Source organism: Pithys albifrons, chromosome 7 (genome assembly GCF_047495875.1).
Source record: "Pithys albifrons albifrons isolate INPA30051 chromosome 7, PitAlb_v1, whole genome shotgun sequence".
NCBI classification, from domain to species: Eukaryota; Metazoa; Chordata; class Aves; order Passeriformes; family Thamnophilidae; genus Pithys; species Pithys albifrons.
Genome location: NC_092464.1, coordinates 43,864,099 through 43,886,689, shown reverse-complemented (window position 1 = coordinate 43,886,689; position 22,591 = coordinate 43,864,099). Strand labels below are relative to the sequence as shown.

General features: G+C 40.2%; 1 protein-coding gene across 2 annotated transcripts in view; it reads left to right on the top strand.

Moving 5' to 3' along the window:
- Positions 1–22,591, top strand: part of CPNE4 (copine 4) — a 215,669-nt gene that overhangs the window by 120,538 nt on the left and 72,540 nt on the right. For both annotated transcript variants that reach the window (XM_071561211.1, XM_071561212.1), the window contains 4 exons: positions 851–922; positions 4,433–4,507; positions 10,050–10,133; positions 11,000–11,089. In XM_071561211.1, the coding sequence (XP_071417312.1) occupies positions 851–922; positions 4,433–4,507; positions 10,050–10,133; positions 11,000–11,089 (321 nt within the window). The remainder of the gene's footprint in view (positions 1–850; positions 923–4,432; positions 4,508–10,049; positions 10,134–10,999; positions 11,090–22,591) is intronic.

The window sequence follows — 22,591 nt, the reverse complement described above, 5'->3', positions numbered from 1 at the left end:
GAGTTACCTTTGCATCTGTCTGCATTCTGAAGTTTTCCAATTAAAAACCCAAATAAATTAATAAATTAAAATGCTAAAAAATTAAAATAATTTCAAAATTAATTAATACAGCATACAAAGAAGAGGGACCTATTATGCTGGGACATCACTGTGCTTACCAATTATGCTATTACAGTTTTACTGGTCTAGTTTTGAATGTTTCAAAACTGTAAGGGAATGATAGTTACTGATTATGTTGCAAATAACATCTTTTGCCAGTGTCACTCTGATAACATTTATTTGAAATACATTATAATTTGGTTAATGAACAAAATCATTTCTAATGATGATTTCTATGGGAGGTCTGGTGCCTGGTAAGCAAAGGAGTCAATATTGGACCTAAACCTGTGGGACAGATTGCTTGCTTCTGTCCTGAATTTAGAATTGCTGATATTTTGAAATAAAATAAATGCCTTCTCTTTGTAAACAGACTTCAGTTTCCTATAAAATAAATGAGTTTTGGAGGTGTCTCTGATAGATTTGCTGAGTCCAGCTTCCTTCTTATTGTCTTTAAAGCTTCTGTCCTCTATCACCGTCATTGCAATACTTGAGGAAAATCTGTGATGTGTTTTTCACAGTTCTTTTCAACTCAGTGAATTGTGTTCTCATTCTGCTTGACCCCAGCTGCTTGTTTTTCCCTTCCTTTGCATTCTGTCTGCAGGCTTCCTGGGGTACCTTTCATCTCCATCCTGGTCTTGCTGTGCTAACTCTGATTGTTCATTGAGATACAAAAGAAAAAATGAAATCACAATAAACCAGGTATTTACTACAGATTCTAAATATTTTTCCCTTTGTTTTGGTGTTTGTGCAGATTGTTTCTCAGAGGAAACTCTCCAAGTCCTTACTCAAACATGGGAACACAGCAGGAAAATCATCTATAACAGTAAGTCAGTGTTAAATACACTCTTGTTTTCCTGTTACTTAGAAATATCTAATGTGACTAATTCTCCCTAAAAGCATCCTGCTAAGTCACCAGAACAACCCTTGATTGAGAAATGTATTTCAATTGTTTATTTGATTACTTGTACTGTTTCTGACAAAGGCTTGTTGTAAGGAAATGGCAACAAATAATACAAGATTTGTACAAAAGCCACAATATTTATGTTAGTACTACTTTTAAGGTACTTGGATGACGGCAAGAAACTTGTGCTATTTGAATACTTTTAGCTGAAGGACTTGAACATTCAGAAATTCATTTTGACCTGCTTTGATGCGAGGGAGCCTCATGTTTTTCCCCTTGAGCTTTTTCCAGTTTCTTAGATAAAAAAAGGGGGGAAAGTAAAAAGTCAGACTCAGAAAGTACACACACGCACCCAGCAACTCTGAAGTTTGATGAGATTAGTCTTGACTGTGTTGTAATGCAATTATGGACTGTATTGTTACAGCCCCATGTGTGCTTTGAGATCTGCAGATCAGTGTATTGCCCCTTTCATCTTCCCTGTGCTGGCTTGTTGGGGAGATCAACCCTGTCTGCACTGACTCGACCATGCTTGTGACATTGGCAACTCTGCATTGAGGCAAAGGCTGTGATAAAATACTCTGCTTTGGGGATCTCTGCTCTGTTGCTTCGTGGGTTTGAGAAGGATTTTTTTTCCTTGATGTGCAATTAGCCAGATGGGTTTCTTTTGGCTTGGTTCTTTGGAATTTTTTCTGCCTTCGGCCACAGAAGAGACAACAGACTGTGGTAAAATATTTTCAGGGTGCCCAGGGAGGTGGATTGCTCAGATGTCTTCCTGGGTGCTTGGATGGGAGTGGATTTGCTTAAATGCATACAGTAAACTCATTTTTGGTCTGGGGTTAGGAAGGAATTCCCCACTCCTCTGGCTGAATAAAACCAAGAGAGAGGTTTTCTCCCTAAATACCTTGGTGTGGTTTGCCTGCTGAGATTACCTGGCATTCTTATTCTCGTCCATCACTGTCATGTTCTGGAGTTCCCTCCTGATCTGTGAGGAACACAAAGGAGTTTAGTCTTGTGAAAACACAAATGCTCTAATACAACTAAAATCATACGGCTTATTAATGGAGTGTTCTGGCAAAAATTAAATCACTGTGATAAACAGAAGATGAGAGAAAATGAGTTAATTGTCCCTGCTGGCCTGATACTGGTTGATAACCATGAAATATGGACCCTGGCTTGTGGCCAGTGGTACTGCAAAACAAGTTGACTTCACTCAAATGGGAGAAAACTGAATCCAGACAAAAAATATGGGGCAAAAAGTTTGCTGTCGCAACAGAATAAATAAAACCAGATTATTTATCATTATTTCTGGGCCTGAAAACATACCATGTGTCTGCCAAGTATGGAATTTACAAATATTAGTTTCCTAACTTTTGCAGTATATTGAATTATGAGGTTTTGATAGAATTTTGAAAATTCCTGCCATGGCATGTTTTGCTGAAATTTTATTACTCCTGTGACTGTGTAATGTCTCATCCTCATAATTTTATAATATGGCAGTGGGATGCAAACAGAACATTGTTGAGCTTCTGCAGTTGGAAGTCTGTCAAACTTAATAACAGTGGGTTCATTATTTTCAGTTAAAGGTATTTGTGAAAGTTGGTGTGCAAAACCCAGAGCAGTGTTGGTCACATACAGCCTAACCATGTCTTTTAAACCATCAGACTACATGGGAGATAAATGTTTCAAACTCTATGGGCCAAATTTCTAGCAAGCTCACAGTTCCTTGGGTGATGTGGCACATCACACGTGTATGTGCCTGTGTGATGGCACTTCAATGCCCCTACATGGCTGCATGAGAATATTTTGCCTGGGGAAATACCACAGCTCTCTGTTGTGAGGTGTCACAGCTGGACCAGTCTCAACTCGGAGTTTTACTTAATTTGATTAATTGCCCATCAACATAAACTTTTACTGATTTGGGTACCGAGAAACAAGTAAGACAAGGAAAACCTCTTAGGGAAGATACCTTTTCTCAACTTCAGACAACTCTGCTGCCCCCTTCATAGTCTTCACTCCCTTTGCCTTCCCTGCATGTTGTGCTCAGTCCCTTTGGTGAGGTGATGGGTGGCACAGGTCAGGATCAGAAAACAGTGATTTTTTTGTTCTGTTTTTTTCCTGCTCTTTGTTTTTTCCTGCTCTTTGTTTTTTCTCAGCTCTGCTCTTGGGTTAGACATGGGCCACAGTCCTTTCAGGGTCATGTCTGCTCCAGTGTAGGCTTACTCTGGGAGTACACCCTCAGAGGTGCCTCCTTCTGAGAGTGAATGTCCAGCTGTGTTCCCAACAGCATCCTCTTCATGCCTCCTCAGGGATCTCCTTCAGGGTGGCCTCACAGGCCTCCTGCCTCTCAAGCTCCTCTGTGTGTCACGCCTCTGGCGCTGCTGCCCTTCCTGCCATGTGTTCACACAGTGGTGCCATCTGGGCCTCTGATGGGCTGAAGTTTGGGGTGCATCAGGAGCTGCTGCCAGGCTGGTCTGAAGGACAGTTGGGATGTCCCTGTGTTTCCCCAAGGACCTTCAGTCCTTGCAGTGAAGACAGTCAGAGCCTGGCTGGACACCTGACAGGGCTGCCAAGTTGTGTGGCTGTGGACATGAAACACCCAGAAAACAGTTTTTTGGGGAGATTTGATCTCTGGGGAGAATATTTCTAATAGGGAAAAGGTTTTATAGCTGTCAAATAAAATATGATGTGGTCTGTTTCAAAGAACATTTTTCATTGAAGTATTCCAAGTTTGGTTAATACCTTATCTCCCCTGAAGCATTTTAATGTCTTAGGAAGGCTGTTGTGGTTGATTTTGGGTTGGTTTGGTTTTTAACACTGCACAGCACAGTGACTGGCATCATTAACTGCATATCTTACACCATCTGAAAGAATGACACTGTGTTATTTTAGTAATACTTTTTTCTGACTCAGTCTACAGTAAATGGTTTTGCCAATGTAGCTATTGCAGAAAAACTATGCCAGAACTCTCCTGCTGTAGATGTGACTTTCATGGCAGCTCAGGACAGGTGACTTTCCTCCTTTTTCCTTTTAGCTTGCCAAGTGATGCCAAAACACCATAAAACTAATTTGGCCTCAGACCCATAAAATACAAGTCTTATATAGCATTTTTGTCCCCCTGGACACAGACTGTGGAATTCCCCATTGTCCAGTCCGAGGAGAAGTCCTTGGTCAGAGAAGAGGGATCTCTGTGTCTGTCCTTTGACAGGTGCATGACACAAAGTGGTTCAGGTTTATGTGCTTAACAGGGTGACACCCATCAGCTGGGTGTGGGATTCCCTGAATTCTCTCAGCCCTTCCTGACAGCAAAGAGAAACATTACCTTGTCCCACTCCTCAGTTCCCTAAGTGGGGTCTGCAGGCTCCCCACTGAAAGCTGGCATCATCCTGCCCTTGTATTACACCCTGCAGAACTTCAATGTGTCTTTCCATTCAGGTGATCGCTGAGGAGTTGTCTGGCAACGATGATTACGTGGAGCTTTCATTCAGTGCACGGAAATTGGATGACAAGGTAAGCGGCTCGATATTACCCTGACTGAAAGATAGAAGAATGCCTGCAAATATAATTTGATGAGATTTGCCCTGACAGGTATTTTTTGCCTTATGTTATTAAACACATCAGGGTTTTCAGATGAATGTTCACAATGAGGCTTTCCTAAGTTGCAAAGTAATTAAAAAAACCCCAACAAACTCACGGGAATCTAATTAAAACCAAGACAAGTTAATTACACTACAACCAAGACAATTTAATTACGTAAAATGCCACAGATCAGAAGCGCTTAGAGAAGTGAACTTCCTGTAAGTAGTCTAAGATGATATCATTGAAGTGTCTTAAAATAAAGTTAGAAAACTTCCTATCAGCTCAGTCATTACAGACATTTTGTTCACCAAATTGTAGCTTAAATATGAGAAATAGATTCTTGCATATTTGTTAAAAACTTTTCCTCCCTTTAATAAGAAAACTCTCCATTGTCCCAAATGCTACTCATGATTATAAGGAATACCTCTTTCTGAAAATTTCTTTTATTGTTTAGCAATTTATTTATAATAAGCATCTCAAGCAACCCACAGCCCAAGAAATCCAGGTGACTGCTTGCAAGATACACTCTCTGTTTGAGACTATGATAGCAGACATACAATCATTTGAGGTATGTAGTCCCTTATATATGAAGGTGCTTCTAGTTAGAAGCATATGGTAACACTATACAAAAGTTTAGGATTGTGATGCTCCAAGTGTGTAAACATTTGACATGTGAGTAGCTTAAAATCAAATCAGTGAGACTACTTACATCAGATTTTCAACATCAGGTTGTAACTCATGAAAAATCTTTTTGGCTTAAAGTACCAGAAAATCTCAGGCAAGCAGAAAGTACTCAGAAAATTAATAGTAGTGGAATTGATTTAGAACACACATGTAAATAACTTTACTGAGGTCAGGATCATTACCAGCCATGAATGATCAAGACCTGAATTTGCTACTCCTCTGAAAGATGAATTACCTTCTTCTTTCAGGCTTGCTGGAGTCTTAGCATTTTTGAAATCCATGATTTATTTACGTGTCAAAACGTAGATTTAGCAACCTCTCTTTAGACATCTTTAGAGGTGATTTCCAAACTTGTGCACATGTTTCTTCCTGTTCCACATACTGTCACATCCAGAGAAAAGGAAAGGACATGTACAACATAAGGCTCACTTGGTCAATGCTTTTTCACAAATGTAAAGTAATTTGCTCTAAATATTATGATTGTTTATGTCTCTTGTTGGTATAAATTAAAAGGACACTGCTAGAATGCCATTCTGAGCTGGGTCAATGTTGTTTGGGCAAGAGCTTTAGAGAGTGTTTGAATCACTTTACAGGCATAAGTTGAGGAGGATCATTCTCTGAAATATTGCAACAATATTGTTGTTGGCAATTTAACACGTGCAGTCAAGGTGGGCTTCATCTAATAGCAATTCCTGGATGTTACAGTGTGCCACTCAAGCAGTGGCTCATTGTGTGTTACCTGAATCAAACCTCCTGTCTTCAACTGGTGAAAGTCACTGAGAGCCTGTGGCATTTGAAAGAAGTCTTCAGTCTCCTCCAGCTACAGATGTAGCCCTAAACCTGGCTGACCACTGGCTTACCTCTTCTGTAAGAGAGATTTGGTATGGCTTATAATGAACTTTGACAGCAGTAGATGCAGGGCACTATTAGCAAATATTGTTATTAAGGTTTGAAATTGTATAAATTGCATAGTTCAGCCATGGCTGAAAAAGAATGAGTGCTCTGATGTTACATAAAGGCAAAAAAAAACAACAACAAACCAAACAAAATCTAACCAAATGCCAAATTGAGGAATTGAGACAAGCCCATTTTGTAAAATACTAAGCATGGGTGGTTTGCATGGCTCTCCCTAATTAGAGAAGCAAACACCTGAGTAGAGATGGAATGTCAGAGAGAAAGCCTGAGGGCTGGAAATGGCCTCTGGAGTCTCCTGAAAGACAGAGGAAGCCTCTGGAGGTCATTCATGCTCTGCTGTACCTTTGTAAGCCAGGGGGTTCCTGCACTGGGAGCTGTGGCAGAGGGCAAGTACAATCCCAATGTCTTACAACCTGTGGGTAAGGGAAGGGGTGGGGAGATGTCATGTGTGTGCTTTTAGGATAAAAACAAATTCTTTCCATCCATTGCCATCAGTAGGATCTTAGACAGGAATTTTCTTCCTTTATCCTTTAAAGGAGAACTCCTTAAAAGAGGATCCTGATTATGGTCCTTAAATGTATGCATTTCCTCCACTAAGGAAAAATATGTGAACGGGTTTTTCTTAAGATTTAATGAAATTTATTGACATAATTTAACAGGCAGGATATGTTTGTTGTAGCTTTTTTACGCTCTCCACATAAAACTGCAAGAATTTTATGGGAGCTACAAAACAAGTAAAGCCTACTCAATTTTTCCTTGAGGGGTGTCTAATCCATTCAGTGGAAAATTATAGAAAATTGACACATATGAAGGTTTCCTTTAGTTAACTGACTTTTCAGAGATAAAGGTTACTTTTTTTTATTGCAGTGCTTGTTTGGAAGGTCTAACTGCATTTTCATGTTTAATTGAAGCCCTGTCAGCTCAGATGGCACATCTGTGTTTCAAGAGATCCTCTGAGAACACTTCACAGTGAAACAATAACTTCTGGAAAGGTTCTATTGCATTAATAGCTGAGTCACAATTACCATAACAAGCAGCTATGTTTTTTATGATAGCTATAATAAATTACAAGCACTGAGGCAGGCAAACTGCTTTTCCTGTTCTGAGAGAGGCAGTTATCATTGTTTGGGAAAGGTTTCCCAGAAAATGTCTGCAAAATACAAGCTCATAGTGCTTTTTTATACTTCCCTGGTACTAAACTACTACAAGAAAATAGTCCTCAAATGCCCTGTCTTGCTGCTGAAGAGTTTTCAAAATTATAGTCTTTTAGCTATTTCAGCCCTTTTTTGAGGCACCTTTGACTCAATCCCCAAAACTGAATTCTAAAACAAGTCATGCTCTGAAAATTAATCTCCAAAAAGATGTGTCAGACTTGGTGCTTAGAAACAGGCATATACATTTTTAAAGGTTAAGCCATGTACTTGTGTTTTTACTGTGTAACCACCCCACATACTGACAGAACCATATGCTTTATACCACTAGCAAATGAATTACATTAATCATTCAAATATTATTAAAATAACACAATGTTATATTGCTGCTATTCTCCTTTCAGAGGATATTCTTGTGAGAGAATGCAAAGCTGTTAGATGCAGCATAACAACCAAAGCTTTGAAAAAGTTAATAGCTATGAAAGCAAATATTTCTTCAGCTTGTCTTTTTTGACTTATCACGAAGCATCTTCAGTATAGAAAAAATTTTTTGTTTGTACCTTAATTCCGAAAGGAATTAGGCTTTGTTTTTGCATTATAGGCCATCATCCAGCATTAAAATCTTTCCCTTTATGTGGTATTACTCTAGTAGTTAAAACCAGATATTGAAATTTCCTTCCCTTGTGCTGATTTGCTGTTTCAGCTTTATGATACTCACCTAGGAATGATACTGTATTTTGAGTCTTACAAGAAGTCTTGGTTTCCCTTTTAAATTCTTCTGTGCTCCAGGGTCCGTTCTTTGGATGTATCTTTTTGAGGTGTTTTCTTTCAAATAGCTTATCAAATTCCTGTCTGATAAAAAGCCTGTTAACATTAAGCTTTTACTCAGCTTTAGTCAGTATACTTCTGTGTGAGAAGAGGCAGTTCAAGTCTTTTTTAACCCAATGTACTCTGGATTTTGGTGTCACTGATTAAACCAGCACCCTCACTCTCTGCTTGTTCTCCTCTCTATGCACTGGTAATCTGGCAGAACCCCATCTATATGCTGGTAGTTTCAAGTGCTGGGGGGAGTCCAGATACCAAATCTGTATCAGGGCCTTGAGGCCAACTCTGGAGTTACAGACTTTGTTGGGGTTTGCACTGGTTCTACACACTTCTATGTAAAATGTGCTGCTTACCATGTGATTGGAACAAATAGGCAAAGGTACAGCTGTGCTGTTGTGTGCTCCCCATGACAGGATTTCCCAAAGGCATGTTCATGGGCTTTGCATCATTTTGGAGAATGCCAGTAACTTTTCTTTGGGAGGCAAAGCAACAGACCATGGGCAGATCAGCACTCTAAACACAGCTTGATGTCATTATCAGGATATGATAGGACTTGAGGTTGCTTGAGCCTTGCCCAAGGCCTTGTGTTCCCCAGGAACTTAATTCCTTTTCCAGATATTCAAATTCAGGTGTTCCTTTTCAAAGCCCTGATTTTATTGTTTGTTTTGCCATTGTGGAATTGTAAAAATGCCCTGAAGAAATATTGGAGCAAAGTGATGTGCTCAGATTTTGGCGAAGATCTTAACCAAAGCTCTTCCCATGCCAATGGCTATCCAACCCATCTAAAATGACCATGGTAGACATTTGGTGAGGAGAAATTTGTGGAGCCATACATATTACAATAGTTTTTACACTAACACTATTTTAGAAACAGTTGGAGAGCAAACAGAATTTCTTGCTTCCCCAAACTGACGTGGAGGTCTGTGGGTTTGAATATGGCCTATAGAGAAAAATTATACTCATATGCTGAAAGTTAACCATGTAGCTCTTCTGAAGAGGAAAATGAGGAAAGGACTTGATACTTCAGGAAATGGGCTTTGTCCATTTAAATCCTGCTCTTTCAGCGCTGCATAGTTAGAAATATGAAGCTTCCCACTCCAGCTGTGGAGGGTTAACACCCAGCTACTCTTCTGCCCTCACAGCCAGCATGTCCAGAATAAATGAGGTGTTGAAACAAGAGTCTGTAGCCAAAATGCAGCAGCACTATAGAAAACAACTTAATTTAGGTGTGTGTAAGAAAGTTCCAGGTTGTTAGCTGAATGCAAGAGTAGGGGAAGTGTTCTGCAGTGCAGTGAGTATATAAACATCACCCTCAGTTTCTGTCACAGATTTGCTTGTACTTAGAGATATCCATTTATTCTCTTCATTTTCCCTCTGTTTGTAATCTTAGCATGGGCCATGTTACCATATCCTAGAAAGGCCTTGCTTCTTTAACCGTCTCTATCCATCTTGACTGTTGGTTGGCCAGTTAACTTCTGTTTTGAGAGAGTAGGTGAATGGTGTGAAATTCAGCCCCACTGCAGTATATGCTTCAAAGTGCAATGCATGATAAAACTGATGTCAAAAGACCAAACAAGTATGGAGACAGAAAGAAACAAGCTATGTGTATGAGAGGCTAAAGCTCAGCAATCTGAACTGGGTGTAAGAAGGGAGAAAGACATTTTACAGTTCTGCATGCCATGATTAAATAGTCAAGCTGAGAACAACAACAGGGCCACAGGAATCCCTGTGGGGCAAGGACAAGAATGAAATATTGCTGAGAGATACTGAGAGGTCTCTCTAAAACTATGCTGGTTCTCCTTTCTCATTAGCAGTCCGGGAAGCAGCAGTGCATTGTGCCTGAAAAGCTCAAAAGAAAAAGAAGCCTTAAGAGTAACCTGTCCTATATTTTATTTTAGGATTTTTTCAGCAAATCTGATCCTTTCCTGGAGATTTTTCGGGTGAACGATGATGCAACCCAACAACTTGTTCACAGGACTGAGGTAAGGGATGGAGTTGGATTTACTTTCCAAGCACACAGAGGGGCTGTCAGGAGGAATGCTTTATGCCTCCCATGTCACAAGTGGTGTTGCAAACACCCACATTTGAAAACAGTTCCTAGTGTTACACTCTAGTGTGATTGTTAACTAATGGGTATCAGGTCTTGACTTATGCACTTTTACAGTAAAGGAAGATGACACTGAAGCCAAAGATCCAAGTTTAATTAAATTGGCAGATACTGTGTTTGAAAGTCAGGAGTTAGAGGTATGAGCCAAAACCATGCTACAGACAGTATCATATCATTCCACTGATACTGTTGCATCTTCTCCACCTTCTTCCAGGTTGCTGGTGCTAAAGAGATTTGTAATGTGGGTGCTTTACTCTTGTTTCTTGTGTCCCAGTGACATTACTGCTTCCATGGTAATAACTGTCACTGTATTAAGAAGTAGCATTTAGGTGTACAGAGTGGAGCTGTGGCAGGCATGCAGGTTTATGAACCATGTACCTGTAAATTGGCATTGCTCAGTCCTGCCTCTCTTCCATGGCTTCCCGTTCAGTTCTACAGCCTTTCCCTGATGAGTTACACTGCTGCTGAGGCATAGCAGGGCTGGAGCAATCTCATTAGCAGGGTCTGTGTGTGGGTCTGTTTCCCACCTGTGCTCCTTTCAGGGCCTTTCCACAGGAGTGTTGCAAACTGCAGGTGGCTCAGGGGCACATATCCCATGAATGTTTCTCTGAAAACTCCAGCTGAGCTCTGCACTCTTTCTCTTTCTGCTGAACACACTGTATTCAAACTTGTGGCTCTTGTTAGTATTCTATTTGGAGAGATGGAAATGTTGATGGTTCCCTTTTTTCTTTTCACTCACAGGTTGTGATGAATAACTTAAATCCAGCATGGAAGACCTTTAAAGTGTCTGTAAATTCTCTGTGCAGTGGAGACCAGGACCGCAGGCTAAAGGTCAGAAATCATTCCTACTTTTTTAATAGTTTCACTCCTAGAAAACAAAAATTTGTCTCCCTTTTCCAGCTGTAGATTGCTGTTCTGCACTTCCCTCTTCTTTGATGGAGGTGATCACACAGCTGCTTTATGATTGCCATAATCAAATTAAGGATGAAGAGAAGTGGTAATCCACTATAATCAACAGATTATGCTCTGTGTTTCTTAACAGTTACCTCAAAAAATGCTAGAGCTGTTTTTCTCCATCAGTTGGATAATTTGAATCCAGCATCATTTAACTGGTGAAAGTATACTCAAGGGAAGTGGCAGCCCTACCACAATTTTAACTACTATTTCCTCACTTCTGTGTCTGGAGAGCTTCTGTAAAAGAAACACTGAAATATGAGATCTTTTATTATATTTGAGGAATAGGGTGTCCACAAAAAGACATGTGCCATAGTAATGGAAATGTTACTAGTCAGTGGAAGGATGGATGGTTTGGAACTTGGAGCTTTGTGCAGAAAAGTTCATCTTCCTTTGGGTAATTTGGGGTCAATCAAGGCTGTATCCCATTGTTCATGTCTTCTAATCAGGTTTAAGGTTAATAATTAGAAAACATCAAAGAGCACTGGTCCTCAGTGTCTGCTCAGCCTCTTGGGCCTGATAAAAGAACATTGGACTCCAAAGTCTGGGGTTTTTTTCCCTCCTTTTATTACTATACCAGAATTGTCTAATAGAATTTTCTTTTTTCCCTGCAAACATTTCTTCTTTCATCATTATATCTGCACAACCCTGCAGAGGAGTATTGGCTTTTTTCACTCATTACATGCTGCAGGATGTGCTTGGCAGCTCAAAATATGAAATGCTGGTGGGGATATGTTACAGTGCATGTCATGAATGAGTGGAAAGCCTAAAGAAGAGTCTTATGAATGCTTGGATTGTGATTTATAACTTCACAAAATTAGCCCCTTTATTATGGAACAACTGTGGTATGGACACAGTGCTTGTAGTGTATGTTTTTATGGTATTGGGGATGCACAAGGAAGACACAGGTACTAATGTTTAACTGTGTATATTGTTTGTGTTCCCTGTTTCCCTGTGGCACTGTTGGGCAAACAAGATGAGTTCAAGGGAAAAAAAGAAGTACAAAAAGAGTGAGGAAGCTTGAGAAAACAATGAAAGATGTAGCAAGGAGAATGAAGAACGAAGTGGATGAAGTACAGCATACTTAGGGGGCCAGAACAATGTTTTTGTGGCCGTGCCTCTGAGAAGTGTCAAGGAAGCTCAGCAGCGCAGGTGGTACAGGGAAGCAGCTGAGACAGAGCTTCCCATCTACCCCTTAGCTGCTAATGGTTAAAACCAGTTGTGTTTGGCATGTTCAGTGGGATTGAAATAGAGTTGGAGGAGATGAAATAGAGAATGAGGTGTACAGAAAGAACAGTTTCCATTTTAGAGAGCAAGCAAAAATAACTATATTGGCTAAAGAGGATTTCTAATGCAAATGAAGAAATGTAGAGGTGTTATTTATTGTAGTATGTGTAGGATAACAGTCATGTGAAATGTTAGGACAATGACTTTGTTGTCTTGGGAGGTTGTCATTTTATAAATTTCCTGGGTAGAGTAAATACCTCTGTTAGTTGCCTGAAACGCAGAAGACAAGCACATTACTCAGTGGTGTATAAGCAGTGTAGATCTCCAGGGAAGGAAAACAGGGAAATAAAGAGCAGTTACCATGCAGAGGTAGTACTGACTCAAAGGACGGCAAGGCCAAGGAGCACTGCCATGGCTGGCACCTCCATTGGCACCTCTGGTGCCTGGGCTGCTATTTCATGATAAAATTGAAGCACTGGGAAAAGCACAGATGGTACAGTTTTGGACAGTGAGTTCACATCCCAGCTCAGGCAAGGCTGGGAGCTGAGGTCTTGCTTTTGAATAGAGTGAGCCATAAAAGGCTTGGAAAGGGAGGGTGAGCAGTTCTTTGATGTGTTAGAGAAGGGCAGGCCACTGGTGGGACCTCCAGACAGAGGTGACATGGTTAAAGCATGTGGGAGTACTGCAGCTGCTGCAGAGTTCTGCAAAGGTGACAGGGAGCTGCAGGGGGCAATGCTAAAGAACATGATATATTCAGACTATGAAGTGCTGAGAGGCTGAAGAGGAGATGTAATGTGACAGATTACCTGTGTTATGCAGCCACTCTGAGGGTGCATCTTACACAACCAGATGCAGGTGGTTGTAATCTGTCTCTTCCTGGTCACAAGGTCCCAAATCACCTAGTCCAGCTTATGTCTGAGTCATTTGAAGCAATCAGTTGTGCCAGGCCTTAGAAGATCTGCTTCTTGGGGCACCTTAAATTGAAATGAGTGACATCTCATAGGAATGTGACTTTACTGGGTTTAGACAAGACACGGATCAGATTTCTGCCACTGAAATGAAAGGCAGAATTAGCACAGCACTGCCTTCACCACACTGTGTACATGTGGCATTCAAATCACTTAGATGAGAAAACCCAGGAAGAGAAGCAAACAGAGTGAAGCTTAGCATGTCAGAGCAAGTGTCAAGTCCATAAGGGTAGAGGACTGTGGTTCTGCAAGAAGAAACATGCTTTAGTCTCTTTGGAGCTGAGGTGAGAAGGTATGAGAAAGGCTGAGATTTCATCTTGGGCAGAAGAAGATGGACCTGGGAATAAAGGTGGTCTTTGAGCTATGAGCAGAAAGACAGTAGTCAAAATGGTGTGCAGATGATACTTCCAAAGGAGAGGCTGAAAAGGGAGAAGTGAAGAGGCACAAGAAGAGATCCTTAGGACTGCTTGCCTGTAAACAAGGTGAGGGGGAAGTGGAGGAAAGCATGGCTAAAGAAGAAAACCAGGGCAAAATGGATCTTATGAACCTATTGATAATTTTCAAAATAGACTTTTTTTTCCCCTCTTTTTGAGAGAATGCGTGTTTTCATTTGTGCAGCGAACGTTTGCAGGCCCTGATTTAGATACCTGAGTATTTTCCTGAGGCTGCAGTTGAGCCATTTGCAGAAAAGCTAGAGGCACTAAAATTTGCACCAGAGCATTCATGAGTGCAGGAATATTTTCAAATTAGTTATGGCTTTAAAAAAAGAAAAAAGTTTGACATTTCAACTTCAGGCCCTTTATAACGTTTGGTGATTGTAAGATAAGGTTATTATGGTAGAGCAGTCCCCAAAATCACTTGTATTTGACAGACAGCATATAGTGTTTTCAGATGATTATTTGATTCCTTTCTGTATTTTCTCTAACCTAGGAGTTTGATGGCAGTGAGGACAAGAGTAGAAATCATAAGAATTAGAGAGATGAAGTGTCTGTGACTGGCATAGCACTATATGAATGTTTACATTTTGATTTGCATTGACTAAGCAGTTCACTCTTCACACTACCACATTTTGGAACATTTGACTTCAGCTGCTTAGTTTCACTTCATAAAGTACATAGCAATATGTTGCTAAGTGTTGGGAGAACTCCCTGTGCCACGTTTAACGTGGCGGGGGGGCTTTGGTGTGTTCCAGCTGCCTTGCTGAGCACCAGCTTCCTGCCAAGGTTGCTTGATCACTGTTGCACAAGGCTGGGTAGTTTTGTATCCATACCTGCTGCTGGTATTTTACACACTCTGGAAAGCATCATCTCAGTTAAGGCTTAAAGATGCAACAGCAATGCTTAGAGGGAAATACCAACTTGTGGAAATTCTGCAAGACTTCTTAACTGCAGACACGCTCCACAACTGTCACTACCTTTGGCTCTCCTCTGTTGATAGCCTTGAAGCCTTGGCCCTTCATTTCTGCCTCTGAAATCACATGGGTACAGAGATTAGTGCTCAGATTTGTGTTATGAGGAGTGGGGACTAATGGAAAAAGTACAGTAAGGCAACTCAGTTCAACTTACAGAAGTTTGATCTTCATAAGTCTTGCACCCAAAGCAGTCTTTACACTGTCTGGGCATTTGAAACTTTCTCATTTAAATGTCTGTTTAGACAAATAAGATAAAGAAGGTCACTAAAATCAAAGCTACCAATAATTAGAGTCTGCCTCAGAAGTCTTTTGCTAGCATACTTTATAAAGTCTGTTAATCCAAATTCCTTATGGGCTTTTTAAAAGAACCTAATTTTGCTTTATTTAGCTGTGGTGCAGAGAATAGTGTGTATTTTATTCCTCTCAGGATGCCTTGTAAAACTTTATTGCAATTATTGCTGCCCTAGGTTTTATTATGAAAAGGATATATTAGATTTATGAACCTACTGAGCTTTTCCTACCAGACACTGAAACCATCTGAGAAGTCTGGTCACACTTCAGTGCCAGTCATACCTTCTTTTAATGCTGATGGGACAGACAATTTGTGTATGCACTGAAGTGAACAAAATACCTCTTGGATCCAAAAGTAGTGCATTGCTTTTCTAATATATAAAGAGTTTCAATTCACAACAGTAATTACTGACAAATCTGAGTGAGGGTTATAAGCCTTCTGAGGGCAGTTTTTATCCTGTCTACTGTGCTGAATGTCCTGTAAATTGTGGAACTTTGGCATTCAAGTTTGGTTTCAGCATGTGAGGTGTGTTGCTCTCAAAAGTTTTTCTGAAATACAGGCTTATATTATGGGCATTTTCTGGTGGGAATCATCTACTGTCCACCCATTGTAATAGTTGCAGGGTTCCTGTTTTTTCTAGAGAAGTGCTGGTAATGTATACAGAAAAATAATCTCTTTCTGTTTTGGTATTAGATACTATAATACTTGGGAAATAGACACCTAGCAAGGTGCTTGTTATGCACAGGCCAAACAGGGCACACAGCCGAGAGTACTGGTATCTGCCGCTGGGGTTGTATGGAAAACCTCACCAAAAGAAATTATGTTCATAAGGAAAAGTAGGAAAAGAGTTAACAAAAACCTGGAATAAAAACGATGTTGTGGTGAAGTGATAAGCATGTGGTGGAAGCACATGTCATGTCTGTATAGGAAGTCTTTTCCATCTTTCACCACATAGGGAGATTTTCAGAAGAAGGATGTCCATTACATACTTTTCTACCTTTCAAAAATCTGTAGGTTGCAACTGTGTCATTGCTGTCAGTTTTTTGTTGTTTCCTCCCTGCCTAACCCAGGTTACAGATGATGATCCAAAGCACAGCTACGAGTGGGATGCACAGCCGTGATCACCAGGGCTGTTCATACAGCAGGTTGTAAGCCTGTGAGTGCAGAGCAGCTCCTTGCAGCAGGGAGCCCTGGGACAGTCCTCTGGCTGACTTTGGGGTACCCATGGGGAAGTTGCCTCTTCCTGTGTGCTTCTGATGAGGTTAAAACCTGGTTCTTCCATTCTTCTCCATTCTTCCTTATGTCCAGTTGACTTCCTTGGCTCTGTCCATACAGTCTGTGGAGTACCTGTGTCTTAGCACATGAATTATATGTTGGTTTTTCAGGGGCCTATTTGCAAATGCTTGTAAGCCCCAGAATATCTAGGATATTCTTAGGGCTAATGAGGTGCATTCAGAGGTTTAAAGATCATGGGATTTTCAATTAATTTCTGCACTAAGACCTTGATGAATAGCAATACATGGCCCTTTCTAATGTAAATTTTCCTAGACCATGAATTTTCTACTTTTTTTTTGGGGGGGAGTAGGTCACAGCTAACAAGATCTTCTTGAGAGAACTGCACTTTGCTTAAATTAATAATCTGTGCAGTGCCTGTTCTGCCTTGTTGATGCTATTATATAATGTGATCCTTGCTTACAATATTAATAGAAGAAACTCCACAGCCTACAAGAAAGATTTTGACATTATTCTGGATGGAAATAACCAATCACTTTATTTTAATTTTATTAATTAAAATAATTACATGAAAAATTGTTATTAATACAACACTCTTCCCCAGTGCCTGTTACAGCATTTTTGGGGTGGAACATTGGGTCTTCTTCAGATGGTTGTAACCTTTTTTTCACATCTGAATTCCTGAAAGTGCTGATTCTTTCATGCAAAATGTTGGATCATTAAGGGAAAAAATGTTTCATACAGTTCTGTAAATGTATTTTCTGCTCCATTCTGAGTTAAGGAAAAGCAAGTAGTGGTGGTTATTGTGATATTCCCTGAGTTATTACTGCAATGTTCTCTAGATCAGTGAGCTTTCAGTGACATTTAATACTTGACTACAGCTCTGCTCATACTATAAACTGGTATATTATAAACTGTAATCCTTCAATAAACCCTCAGTATCTCTGAAAGCTGCTGGTGAAAGTAATGGAGCAGCACCTGTGAAGAAGGCCAGGAAAGCTTAAGATCCAAGGAATAAGTAATACATTTAGACAAATCCATTAGAGCTTTTATTCTTTCACAGTTTAGCTGTCAGAGTGTTTGAAGCACTAATGTGGAAAGATACAGTTTGTGATCAACAGCAATAATTTGTGCAGGACTTTAAAAATCATGTGGCACGAAAGGCAATTCAGGCTGTGTCAAATGGTGATTAGAAAGGCATAAACTGGAGGATTTCACACTGTTCCATAAGAGAAGATTTGTTTATTGTTGCTGCTTTCTTTGGGCGTTTAATTCCAGGTAGAAAGAGACTGGCACCAAGAACAAATTACAGCACAGGCCAGACTTGCTGGTTATTTACTTGATTGGCTGATTTCAGTCATAGCTGATTAACTAAGCAGTTCTACATTTTCCCTTCAATTTGCCCACCAAATTAATGCCAGTGGAGCCAATCATTCCCTGCTTGCTTACCCTAATGTTGCTGAAGAGGTATTTGCACAGGGAGTCCTTCTTGTAGAAAGCCTTCAAACAAAAAATGTGGCTTGTCCTTTACATGTCTTTAATATGAATAAAAAGATGCTTGCAAATTACTTTTTTAGTAAGTCATTTCTTTTTCATTAGGTCAGGGCATTTTCCTGGAACCTGTGGAGTAAATTCCTTGCATGAAGAGTACAGGTCTTTCTTTATAGTCTGAATAATATTTATTTATTACCCATTTTAAGGATGTTATCGTGATGTGAATTTTCAGCAAAGTTTTTCTAAATTTAACTGTACAGCTGATAATTTTAGATAATGCCTTCTTGGCGGTGATAGGCATAAATATTAGGATAAGGTACATTTAGTAAGCTAAGAGAAGTATTTGTATAAGTGCATACTGCTTAATGAGCAGGAGTTCTAATACAGTCTTCTGAAAGAATGATACATTATTTTGAGGATTATTATAAAATTAAAGTAAATAAAACACTATGAAAGCCAGTTTTTGAGACCTCCTTGCATAAACACCATCAGACCCACTTTTCTAGTAATGTTTCTTTCCCTTTCTCTCCTGTGTTCCCCTTGTTCTCTCTATCTGCCTGTGGTAGCAGGCACTACACTGATTATTAAAAACTACTTTGTAAGGTCTGCAATGACTGTGGGGAATCTGCTGCAACCAATCACCCTGTTTTGTCAGTTTGGGCTAATCTGTAATTTAGCAACTGGTTTATAATATCAGTGCCTCCTGAATTCACTAATCTCAGCAGTATGTTTGGACCCTGATTTCTCTGGGCATGTCAAGGACTGATCTGATCAATCTTCATAAACTCTGTGCAGGTGGGGTGCAAAATTTAAGATCACCCTTAAAGCAAAAGTGATTAACTCCATTTGGGTGTGATCTTGGCTTACAGATTCCTTTTTCCCTCTCCCCTTTCCTTGGCTGTATTCTTGATAAAGCAGTTGAAGATGCTGGCGGGGAAAGTACCAGATTGCAGTTAAGATTTAGGAGACAGAAATAGGCTCAAGAAATGAGCTTGATCCCATATTTCCTAGAGTCAAGAGAACTAATTGTGATGACTTTAATAGGCACTAGTTTGTTCTCCATTATGGTAACTGCTGGATATATAGCAAATTAATTGTCAGATTAATTAATCTAGATTTGGGTTAATTGATGTTTGTAAAGTGCTTAGAAGCTGAAGGAGCTATCTAATGACAAGTGTTGTCACAACAATTAGGGGTCCAAGTGGATTGCACAAAGAGAGATCATTTGATACACAGTGGTTAAAAAGAAAAGAGCTGATATTCACATATCCAAGGGTTTGGGCTGCTGATAAAGATGGTGGTAGAAGACTGAAGAGCTGATAATTTAAATAAAAGGGGCAGGGTAGTGAGAGACAGTAGTCCTCCATCCATTGGATGACTCTGACAGACCAAATTTCAGAGTTCACCCAGTAAAAGGGGACTTTTACTTCCCATTCTCTGCCAGAACCCCCAGTTCCATGAGCTCTTGGGCAGAAATGAAGAAATTTCCCCTTGACATTGCAAGAAGCATAGTCTGAAACAAGAGAGAGGACAAAAAAATGTGCAGATATTGTGTATGAATATGTTTGTCTGGATTAGGGGATCTGAGGAGTGTTTTCTCTGTTTCTCCTTTGCAAAATAATGAGGATTGCTTCTGAATAATTTGTATATTGAATTTATTCTAAGCTTCCTTCAATTGGTTTCTGCCTCCATGGTTCCATCCCATGACAAATAAATACAGCCTTCCCCAGCTTTGCTATGCAAGTCATCACTGTGGGAAATGTTTGAAGGGCTCTCTCTCGCCTCTCCTGAGCTGTCTTTGAAACTGTGTTTTAACCCCCAAAATGAGACAGAGGCTCCTAAGAGTGCCTCTGACTGTAATCCAAACCAGAGGTGAGTGGTTCCTTCACAGGCCAGTAGCTGATAAAGTACTAAATCCCATCCCTGGGACCATTTAGAGTGAAACAAAGCACAGCCCTGGTAATGAGGATCAGTTCCACACTGGAGGGGGGGCATATTGAATGCAAATTAATTAAACGACCTCTACATTCTTCCTGATTTTCACATCCCTGTGTTGATAGTGCACTGAACACCCTTGCAGACCCCAGTATCAGCTGCAGAGCTTATTGTAGAAATTTAGAAACCAGTCTTGAATTAAAATAATAGAATGGAGCTCTGCTTTCACTGAACCGGATCAGGATTGGGTTTAGCTGTAACCTTGCAAAGCAGCTGAATGCTGTAGTGGCAGAATTGTAAGTGTTGCCTATCTTAAAGAAAATCCATCAGTTTCATGTAGCTTTGTGCCTACGGGACATTTTGCTGTGTGACTTACGGTGTCTCATGATATTAAAATTATTTTTAAAAAAGTCTAAACAGTTTTTCATACTGTTTTTTCATTTCTTTCTGTTGAGACTGAAAAGAATAGGGGAGGCAATTTCCAGGCAATCTCATTTCAGTCTCTCATAAAGTAGCAAAGCCTCACATTGGCTGACATATAACCAACCTATAAAGGCCCTTGGTTTCCTTTCAGATACCTTTTTTACTGTGCAAATTGAAAATTGCACACTCGTATTAATTCTTTTCTTGTTGTTAAATCTTGTCATAGAAGTATTCTTTGCTGGGAACTATATACCTAAACAGAAAGCTTACCTTAAAATTCTACTCATAAATTGCATTTTGTAGTTTTTACACTAATGTACTGCCATGCAAAAGTGGCTACATGCTGCAGATAATAAAATTTTAAATTGTTGTACTCTCTGGGAACATAGCAGAGTCAAATTTAAGGCAAAATAATACATATGTTTAAAAAAATCACAGTAAATATCTTCAGCAACCTAATTATAAATTAATGTTTGTGATATTCTAGGCAGCATTAGGGCAGAAATAGCTATTAAGTGCATCTAAACTTAAATATTTTAGAAGACATCTCATTACATAGTGGTCATTTGGAAAGTGGGAACTTTTTCTCACACTGAAAATATGTATTTAGTCCTCCCATACCCAGTGATTTCACCCAACACAAATTCGGTTAAAATTTAGATCTGCATTTTTCATTTCCCAAAACCACGTTTCCTCCCAACTAGATAATATACTTGTTTGAAATGTGTATGAACCTTCCATAATGGAGTTATGTTTTGTAATAAAAATGTTTTATCTGCCTTACCAAAACTAAATTAAGCATCCTGTTGTGTAGGTTGGTTCTCCAAATAATTTTGGGAATGCTTGATAGCTTTGCTCTGCAGTATTCCATGAGAAAAGGATCTATCTGATCACCACTCTCTGTGTGGTAACACTAGAGGAAGCCAAGGCTCTTGGGATGGGAGACCTCAGTGTGCTCGTGGACAGCTGCTGGTGTGTGTGTGTGTTACAGCTGCTGATCACACCAGGGAAGCTTTACCACGGCGTTTGCTGCCACAAGCTCAGAGCTTTGGGTGGGATTGCTTAGGGTAAATCTTGTTTGTGATGCCTTCATCCTAGTCCCTCTCAGACACAGAGAAATCGAGGGCTGCTTGTTCTCCAGGGACAGTGGAGCTGTGTTAATGGCTTGCTCACCAAGAGCAATGTCACTGGTGTGTTTTGCAGAAAGCCTGGGAGGGAAGTGCTCCCTTGTCCCCGCTCTGCTCTGAGCTGCCACTGCAGCAGCCCCTCAGGGCCCTTCAGGTCCTCTCACTGACCAGCAGCTGTGGTGCAGCACCCCTTTCCCCTTCCATGTGACTATTTCCACCAGGCTATTCAGAGAAGTTTTGCTCAGCATAATAGTTCAAATCTTGGTGTATTCAGTTTGTTGCTGGCACTGAACCCCTGGAAGCATGTGCAAGCTGTTTGGAGGACAAGGCTTCTCTGGGACATTAGAGATGATTCGTGTCCTGAGCATGACAGCCATTGTGTCTGCTTTGCCTGAGATTAAAAGTGATGGTGTTCCCTTTCACAAACATACTAATCCCTCCCTTTCTGAAAAGTACATGGATTGTCCTTTAGAGGAGACCAGTAATGTTAGAAATCATTCTCTGTAGTACCAGTATTACAGACTGTTGAGCCCTTTAGTCTGCCTTTAGAAGAGATGATAAAAAAGGCTGTGGCTGGCCTGCCCCATACACTCTGCATTGCCTTGGTCTGAAGTTACAGTGTAGGAACAGCAACAGCAGCAGCAGCTGATCTCTTAGATAACACTTCTGATATCAAATGCCTAAGGTTTGTTCAGATCTACTAATCACCTCTTACTTTATCGACCATTACTAGCCTAAGTTCCTAGTGAGTCTCCTTATCTATTTTAGTCCTGAGAAATTCCAGGGTTTACTGATAGCAGTTTCTTTTCTGTGTTAGGAAAAAATAACCTTAAAGAGACAACTCTGAGGTCATTAATGACTTGGGGAAAACGAGGGAAATGGTTTGACTGTGTATTCTCCAGGTGCATAAACTTGGCCATCACTATGGCCAGGCACAAAGGGAGTTCTCTTTCTACACAGCACAGTTCAGTGATGGGATGGGGTTATGTTGTCAAAGGATGCTGGAAGGAAAAATCTGTAAATTTGCTAAAACTGTGACAACAGAAATTCGTGGTTATTGCATTCTGGCTGGTTTTTAACAGCATATATCAGATGCTCTCTCCAGGTTCAAGAGAATGGGAAGTTGTTGACTGCCAGTAACTGGCAGAATATGGTTCTGTTCTCCTTGCCTTACATAGTCTTTCTCTAGGTATATGCCAGCATCTGACAGAAACATGATACTGGTACCATGTACTTTAGTATTTTCTTGTGGTGAACACTTGTAGCTTT